This window comes from Laccaria bicolor, genomic scaffold (genome assembly GCF_000143565.1).
Source record: "Laccaria bicolor S238N-H82 LACBIscaffold_76 genomic scaffold, whole genome shotgun sequence".
NCBI classification, from domain to species: domain Eukaryota; kingdom Fungi; phylum Basidiomycota; class Agaricomycetes; order Agaricales; family Hydnangiaceae; genus Laccaria; species Laccaria bicolor.
This window is the reverse complement of record NW_001889947.1, coordinates 30,906-40,023: the sequence shown is the minus strand read 5'-3', so window position 1 is coordinate 40,023 and position 9,118 is coordinate 30,906. Positions and strand designations below refer to the sequence as shown.

General features: G+C 47.5%; 1 protein-coding gene across 1 annotated transcript; it reads right to left on the bottom strand.

Moving 5' to 3' along the window:
- Positions 1-6,327: 6,327 nt before the first annotated feature.
- On the bottom strand, positions 6,328-6,603 carry LACBIDRAFT_316633 (uncharacterized protein; the record flags this gene model as incomplete). Its single annotated transcript, XM_001889949.1, has 1 exon — positions 6,328-6,603. One exon carries the CDS (start codon positions 6,601-6,603, stop codon positions 6,328-6,330), a length of 276 nt encoding a protein of 91 aa, XP_001889984.1.
- Between the last annotated feature and the right edge of the window lie 2,515 nt (positions 6,604-9,118).

Below are 9,118 nucleotides of genomic sequence, written 5' to 3'. Positions count from 1 at the left end.
CCATCCGAGTTTCATGGCCGACCTGACCAGCATCCCTGCGTGCAGACAACCTCCTCAAACAGCTGCATGTTGTCGAAGCAGGGGCGGTTGAAACCTCACTGAAATCTCGACAAGGGTGTTTCGATTTGATTCCCATATTATGACTGGCACTTGGCCCTTCCTCAGCAAAGTAATCCTCCAACGTTTTCCTCTGGTTTTCCTTCCGCCTCAATCCCCCATTCCATTTCGAATCCCGCGTCTTCCACCTCAATTGCCTCTTCCCCCATTTCGAATTCTATCAACCCTCCATCCAGACCCTCATCCAAACTTCCATGTACGCCTTGATCAACACAAACTCTGCCTCGTCATTTCCGCGTGATCGCTACGCAAAGTCCTTCCTCCACTACTAGAATCGACGTGTTCGATGATGGGTGGGCGCAGCGCGCGGCTGAGTTGTGGGCCTGAATGACGTGAAAGGTAGTTGAGATACAAGAAGGTTGGACTTGGGATACAACCTCGATTCCACGCAATACGCACATAATCTCTCGGAATCGGGAATCATCGTTTGTTGTACCTCTCAAGCCCAATCTCAGACGGCGGATGCGAACGAGAGGGAGGGATGTTTACGCGGAGCATGTTGATCCGTTAAACCGTTGCAGGAGTGTATCGTGCATAGTAGGGGTGTTGCTCCCTCTTTGGACTCTTGGACGTCGACTTCATCTTCGTGCCATTCACTCCTGCTACCGTGGCGTGGCCTTGTCACTTCGTCGAGTTCAATTTTGGATTATTCTGAAAAACTGAAACCAGGATGGCCGACTACGCCCACAAATCAGCCAACACCGGCTCCATCTACCTCTCCGCCATCTCTGAATCCGACCTCTACTGCCGCTACGTCCCAGGCCTCGTCGGCGATCGCCTATTTCGCATCTTTTCGGTCTCAAGAAGGAAGGCCCCTGGCTAGGTTCTCAGCTCCTACTCTCAAATTCCATGGGCCTCCATGACTTTCGTGAAGATGTCGATCAGCAACGGTACTTCTGGCCCGAGAGATTTTTGGGTAGGGGGAGTTTAGTTCAAAGAGATAAAGGACCTCTATGAGCCTGTGGCTTTGTAGACAGCGACGTGGATGCAGAGCGGGGTGGCCGCAAGTGTGTGGAAATTTCGATCTTGCGCCCTTTACGGTGAGTTGTTTCTTGCGCTTCGCCCCTTTTCTGAAGCTGACTGTTCTTGCCGTTAGGGACATCGTGGCGTTCGCCACCATCTGATTTCTTGACTACTGGGCGGGACATATCCTTCCCTCACAAAAGTTGGCCCTCGGTTCAAATGGCAAGTGTGAAAGTGGTGTCCTGTAAGGTCTTACGGTTTTACGGAAACTTCTTGATCTAGTTATGAATCGAAAAGTGAAGTTGCGCGTCATCGAGGCCGCCAGCAATGCACTCTTCGGTGTCATCTTCTCCAGAGTGACAATGTTTGTGGGCCCAGGCTCAGGTTCAAAACCGAGCACCCTTTCCTGTATTCCAAGACACATTGGGAATAGTAGGTTTCTGCCCAGTGTGGAATCGATACTATACGCGAAGGAAGCAGGCTTTCCCTTCCCATAAGCCGTGGCTGCAACTTGTTACGTGTTAGGCACTGCCAGCCTGGCGCTCATACAAACTAGCATCTTCACTCTGTACGCACTGCTTGTGAGTTCTTCTCGAGCTTTTTACCTCGTACGAAGCTAATCATTTTAGATATCAACTCTCAGTCTCACACACTCTCTGATAATCAGTCGCGACAAAATTTCAACCCAGAAGGGATGTACAACTCGACGCCCATGATCGGCTCAGATTGCGGAATCGTCGTATGTAAGGGCCTACGCCCTTTTGAAGTGTTTCACCAAAATGACGTGTCCAATAAGAGGGGGCAAACTCGTTCATTTCATTGCCGTCATAGATCGTACTTTTACAAGCAGGACATCGACGTTTTAAGTCGAGGTGGGTCTGTTATATCTTTTCTCACTTGTCTGTATGCTTACCAACAACAGACTCAAGATTACCATGACGGTCACGACGCCCAATGGTCCGGACAGTTCAACGTGCTGAGATGGTAAGCTCTCATCGACGGGAGGTCTTCACATCTGATTTATCAATCAGTTACCTTTCAGGCTGCCAGGAAAGCGCTACTCACTGTTCAAGACGGACTGACCGACCCACTTTTATTCGAGGGTTTCTCACCGCCAGCTTCAAACCAGTGGCCAGAATTACGGAGACGGGCAGTGCTGTTTAGCGCGGAACGGAAGAACCTGGTCTGTGCGGTTAAGTGGGTCGAGTGTGATGCACGAACTATGCATACTTATCTTGGCTTTCCTATTAGGGCAACGGGAAACTAAAATGGAACGTCTGTTTTGATGCAACCACCCCACCAGCTACAAAACCTTGTTCGAGACTGGTTGGAAGGACGGCAAACTGGAACCACAAAACTTTCGCATTTAGGACTTGGATTGGATTGAAGAATCGGAATCGCAAGTGGTACTTGTCTATGCCTATGTCGCATTTCCCCAAACCACTCCTGCACAGATTGGCCCTATAACCGCCGCCACTCTGACTGACAGGAAGGTCATGTGTAATCACATACTTTTCCGCTCAAACTGAAATTGCAAGGTCATTGTGAATGGTAGTCATTCTCTTTTGCGGCTATCTATGTTGCAACTCACGTAATTACTGATTCCTATTCCAGAACGCAGGCAAACGACGACCCGATTTACCGATTTATACAGCTTTTACCGTTTCGCCGAACGGAACCACTCCGACTCCCCAAGACCCAGGAATAGTCGATTGACGTCCGTTCGAGTTTGCTTTGCAGAGGTATTCTTGCGGCATCGCTCTTCAACGGTGCGAACGCTCTTCGACCGTTAATACAATGGATGCTCGAAACGCGCCAGTGCAAAGTTGTGAACCGTACACTAACAAAGTCTCGTTGAAGATTTGCTGGCCCAAGTGGTAGCAACCCCATCTATCTAAAGGGAATTGGGAAGGAAAGGCAAGTATATACTCACTTCTTGGGGTTGTGCGGCGTAGTCCTGATATTTCTCTGGGGCTAGCTTTCTGTCGGACGATAGAACGACTGGCTAGCTGTGACAGCACTGAAAAAAAGGGCGAACATATTCGGTACGGACAACGTGAGTTGTGTCATTCGATGCGGATGCACGTTCTTACAGTCTTTGATTTAGCCTTATCCCCCGATGGTGCGGAGTATACTCAAGATCGAAGGTACGTCTTCAGGCAACGCATGAACGCGGAAACGTACAGGGACATCGTGATTCATGGACAAATGAGTAGGGGGTCCGAGAAGGGAAGATGGGGGAGAACAGTGAGAGGAAGGGCTGTGGCGATTCTTGGCTGAGACGGGGTCTTCATTGGCAAGATGGGATGGCACATCACGATAGAATTGTAACTGAAGTAGGATTCAGTCTCATACTGCTCATTTTTCAGCCACTTCTTCAACCTTCGAGGTCTTCAGTTACCGTAGTTTAAGAGTCCTCTACGTGGTCAATGAAGGGGAATGGCGTTGCGCAAAGAAGGCCGCTGCCGAGGAGACTTGTTTGTGCTAAATGGCGAACTCGTGCTGGAGCTTATATCATGGCGACTCGAAGATTGCTCGAAGAGGCATTCACCTGGACTGTAACAAGACTTCAAAGAAAGTTAACCTGGAGTTTGCACTCAACCTCTCCCTGGGCGTTTGGTTGATGGTCAGATTTGGCGACAAACTTGCGCGCTTTCACGATCGTCGTGAACATTTTGAAACGCTCAATGGGAAGAACGAAAAGCGAGTCAGTGACATCACTCCTATGGCTGACCTAGCATAACCAAACAATACACTACCCACTGCGGCGCTTATCTTGATTCTTCACCACTTCCACCGTTTCATCCCAGCGACAATGTCTCTTTCCAATGTTGAATCCTCAGGAGCAGAGGATATAGCAAGACAACGGACACGAGCAGAGAATCTTCGATACAAGATCAAGCGTTTTCGCGTCCTCATCATTGGCCGCGCCAATGCAGGGAAGACAACCATCCTCCAGCGAGTTTGCAATACAACAGAACAGCCGAAAATTTTCACTCGGGATGGTCATGAGGTATTCCATGCTCTAGACATCATCGTCAATCATTATTGACATGGATAGCTTGACTTGTCCAAGCTCAATCCAACTGGACAGGTAAGTGGATCTGCACTCCTTTTCACACCTACTGAAGGTGTGGCAGAGAGGGGAGCATGATATTGAGAACGAAATGATATTCAAGAGTAATATGGTGTTTGTCTTCCATGACTCACGTGGCTTTGAAGCAGGCAGAACATCTGAGCTGGATAAAGTTAAGGACTTTATACAAAAATGTTCAACCAACAAAGACCTTGCAGATCATCTGCATGTAATTTGGTATGTGATTGAGTGGTAACATCAAAGTGCATCTGAATACATCCTGTGTAGGTACTGCATCCCAATTAATGATGAAGCCAGACCATTTACAAGAGCGGAGTTAAATTTCTTTGATGAGTGTGGGACTGGTAGAGGTGTGTAAATTATTGATAATCTCTTGAATTTCACCTTTCCTTGTTGTGTGCAGTTCCTGTTATTGTCCTGTTTACAAAATCAGATATGCTTGATGCCCAGACCATCAAGCACCTGGTTGATAGTGGAATGGATGTTGAAGATGCTGCAAATAAAGCTCCAGAAGAGTCAGTTGCCAGGTTTGAAGAGAAATTTGGTCAGCAACTCTACAAGAAAAAGTATCCTCCCAAGGATCATGTGTATTTTCGAGGTATAACAAACTCATTTACTTGTAGACAATGGATTAATTGCATTTTGCAGACATGCAAAATCCTACAAGTGACTGCAGTGAACTGCTGAGGAAGACAGCTGCTACCTTTTCAGATGATACACTCTTACAGCTGTTTCTCACTGTGCAACAGAATAATGTGGCTATGTCAATTGAATATGCAATTCTAAGGTAGTTGTTTCACATTTAATTATATGCAGCTAAATTGCTAATTACCTAGAATAATAGAGTTATGTTTCCAGGTTGGAAATTATTCAAAAGAAAGAGAGAGTGGAGGGAGATGGTTGAGGAAATATTGCATTTTTTTCCACATATAGTATGTGAACTTTACTTAACCATACATGAGAACAAAATAACATATTTAAACAGGAGGTAAGCCAACATCCAGTTAGTCTCAATAAAGTCTCAATAATATGCTAATGGGACCATGTGCTGGGTGATGAACAGTGGGTAAGTCAGGATTTAGCTGGCCCTTCTTGCTTGTTGCTGACTGGAGCATGCCTTGGGTTTTGAACAGAATGTAAGTCAGGATCTGGCTGGCCCTTCCTGTTTGTTGCTGACCAGAGCATGCCTTGGGTTTTGAACAGAATGTAAGTCAGGATCTGGCTGGCCCTTCCTGTTTGTTGCTGACAAGGGCATGCTCTGGGTTTTGAACAGGCTGTAAGTCAGGATCTGGCTGGCCCTTCTTGCTTGTTGCTGACAGGAGCATGCTCTGGGTTTTGAACAGGCTGTAAGTCAGGATCTGGCTGGCTCCTCCTGCTTGTTGCTGACAGGAGCATGCTCTGGGTTTTGAACAGGTTGTAAGTCAGGATCTGGCTGGCTCCTCCTGCTTGTTGCTGACAGGAGCATGCTCTGGGTTTTGAACAGGTTGTAAGTCAGGATCTGGCTGGCTCCTCCTGCTTGTTGCTGACAGGAGCATTCTCTGGGATTTGAACAGGCTGTAAGTCAGGATCTGGCTAGCCCTTCTTGCTTGTTGCTGACAAGAGCATGCTCTGGGATTTGAACAGAATGTAAGTCAGGATCTGGCTGGTCCTTCCTGCTTGTTGCTGACAGGAGCATGCTCTGGGTTTTGAACAGATTGTAAGTCAGGATCTGGCTGGCTCCTTCTGCTTGTTGCTGATAGGAGCATTCTCTGGGTTTTGGACAGGCTGTAAGTCAGGATCTGGCTGGCCCTTCCTGCTTGTTGCTAACAAGAGCATGCTCTGGGTTTTGAACAGGTTGTAAGTCACATCAGGGAAAAACAACTTGATTATGTAGTTCTAAATAGCCACAGTATTTATAGTAGCCTGGTATACAAGTCCCCCCCATATGTTGCTTCGGTAGTTCTCCCTTGCATTGTAGTAGACACCAGTAGTCTTCCCTTGTACTGCAGTAGATACCAGTAGTATCTTGGTAGCATCTCAGTTTCCCCCCATACTCGAAGGTAGCACTCAGTAGTTCCTGCCTACAGCAGCTACCTGATCTACTAACAATGCTTATTTTGGCACATGCTGGGGATCACGAAAATAGAAAATTGCATTGCAAGTTCTAACTATCAAACAACTACTAATATGTACCTAGGCTGATAACTCACTGTTGGTATCCCCAGTTCGGCCATCAAACTCCATTTGAACCCGATCCTTGGCGTCACCAACACGCCTAGAAACGATGGCAGCTTCTTTGTTAACCACACCGGAATTATGACGTGAGCCGCAATCACATGAGCCATCGTTGCACAATTGAATCTGCTCGTGCAGTTGGTGGGCCATTGCAGCCGTTCGGGAGGGTGTTGGTGAGTCGTCGTCGTTGTGGGTGGGGCCATGTTCACCATTGGTGGGACGGGGTGCTCGGCCGTTGTCACTGAGCGTGGTGGGTCGTCGTCACCGTTCGTGGGTGTTGTGGTGGGCCATTGTCAGCGTTGGTGGGGTGGTGGGCCGTCGTGGGTGCTGGTGATGAGCTGTGCTCGCCGTTCATGGGGGTGCTGGTGGGCCATGGTGGTGGGCCGTTGTTGGCATGGGTGGGGTGTGGCGCTGGCCATCGTTGGCGTTGATTGGGAGTGGTGGTGGGTCGTCGCCGCTAGTGGTGTTACCGTGTGTTGCTGCGTGTAATCGTCGTTGCATGCAGTCATCGTCATGCTATTGTCGTGTGTTCGTCACCTTTCCTCGTAGTGTGGTTGTCGTCTCCTATCGTCGTAGTGCAGTTGTCGTCGTCTATCGTCGTCGTCTGTCATCGTCATCCGTCATTGTCGTCCATCGCTGTTGTGTCGTCGCCGGCTTTTGTCGTCGTTGCGTTGTGCCGTTGTAGTTGTCGTGTAGTCATCTCTTGGTGGGTCAAGTCAGTTGGGTTGGGACAGGGGTGCTCACCGATGGACGACGACGACAAATCTGTCATCGTGTAAGATAAATGTACGTGGTGTCAGTGGTGGGAGGGAAAGAAAGAACGAACGATTGTGGTTGAACTTTCCGTGAGAAGTCAACATAGAATCACGTGGCATCGGAGCTCGAATGGACTTAGAAACATTTCTGATTCAGAATTAGGCAACAGCACCGGTTTCATCAGCATGATTTCTATCTTCTCCGATACTTGCTCGATCTTTATGTATATTGTACGCGACGTATACAACATCAATATTTCAAGAGTCTAATGCAATTTTCTATGTGAATGTACCGGGACAACTAATAATACCCAGGCTACTAATGGTAGTGTGAGGTTAACTCAAGCAACTCGAGCAACTGACATCACTTGATGGTGTATCAGGACTACTAGCACATGACTTGTAAACTACCAACGTCTACCACCTTCATACCAGCCTACTGGGTATATTGTCAGGAACAATGGGGACAATGTATACAAGGGGCAAACTACCTATACTTTTTTTTTTTCCTGTATGCAGGATCTGGCTGGCTCCTCCTGCTTGTTGCTGACAGGAGCATGCTCTGGGTTTTGAACAGTGGGTGAGTCAGGATCTCACTGACCCTTCCTCCTTGTTGCTGACAAGAGCATTCTCTGGGTTTTGAACAGGATGTAAGTCAGGATCTGGCTGGCCCTTCCTGCTTGTTGCTGACAGGAGCATTCTCTTGGTTTTGAACAGCTTGTAAGTCAGGATCTGGCTGGCTCCTCCTGCTTGTTGCTGACAGGAGCATGCTCTGGGTTTTGAACAGTGGGTGAGTCAGGATCTCACTGACCCTTCCTCCTTGTTGCTGACAAGAGCATTCTCTGGGTTTTGAACAGGATGTAAGTCAGGATCTGGCTGGCCCTTCCTGCTTGTTGCTGACAGGAGCATTCTCTTGGTTTTGAACAGCTTGTAAGTCAGGATCTGGCTGGCTCCTCCTGCTTGTTGCTGACAGGAGCATGCTCTGGGTTTTGAACAGCTTGTAAGTCAGGATCTGGCTGACCCTTCCTGCTTGTTGCTAGACAGGAGCATGCTCTGGGTTTTGAACAGGTTGTAAGTTAGGATCTGGCTGGCTCCTCCTGCTTGTTGCTGACAGGAGCATTCTCTGGGTTTTGAACAGTGGGTGAGTCAGGATGTCACTGACCCTTCCTCCTTGTTGCTGACAAGAGCATGCTCTGGGTTTTAAACAGGATGTAAGTCAGGATCTGGCTGGCCCTTCCTGCTTGTTGCTGATTGGAGCATTCTCTGGGTTTTAAACAGGATGTAAGTCAGGATTTGGTTGGCTCCTCTGCTTGTTGCTGACAGGAGCATTCTCTGGGTTTTGAACAGTGGGTGAGTCAGGATGTCACTGACCCTTCCTCCTTGTTGCTGACAAGAGCATGCTCTGGGTTTTAAACAGGATGTAAGTCAGGATCTGGCTGGCCCTTCCTGCTTGTTGCTGATTGGAGCATTCTCTGGGTTTTAAACAGGATGTAAGTCAGGATTTGGTTGGCTCCTCTGCTTGTTGCTGATAAGACCATGCTCTGGGTTTCAAATAGAGGGTAGGGCTCAGGATTCTTCTCTTTTCATTGTTGCTAAGAAATGATGAGATTGTGAGTTCAGTTGTAGAATTTTTAGCAAGATATTTATGAAGCTGTACCTCTTCAAATAGCCTGTAAGTATTTTATTCTTCCCATCTTTTTTTTTCTTTTTCAAAACTAGTATTGACTGAACCAGCTACCATTTCTAGGTGATGGATGTCCTCAATGATACCAACTTGTCATTGGTAAACCTTCACTGTGTAAATCTTATTCTGACCTCAACATAATTCTATGTAGATTCACAATGCCAAAACTTTTGAAGATATTGCCTTTCTATGTATTGGTGTGTCTACTCTCATTTATGACCACTCTATCATAACTACTATTTTACTGCTCAGTGACAGCTATCGTTGCAGAGCACTCATATTTTCTGT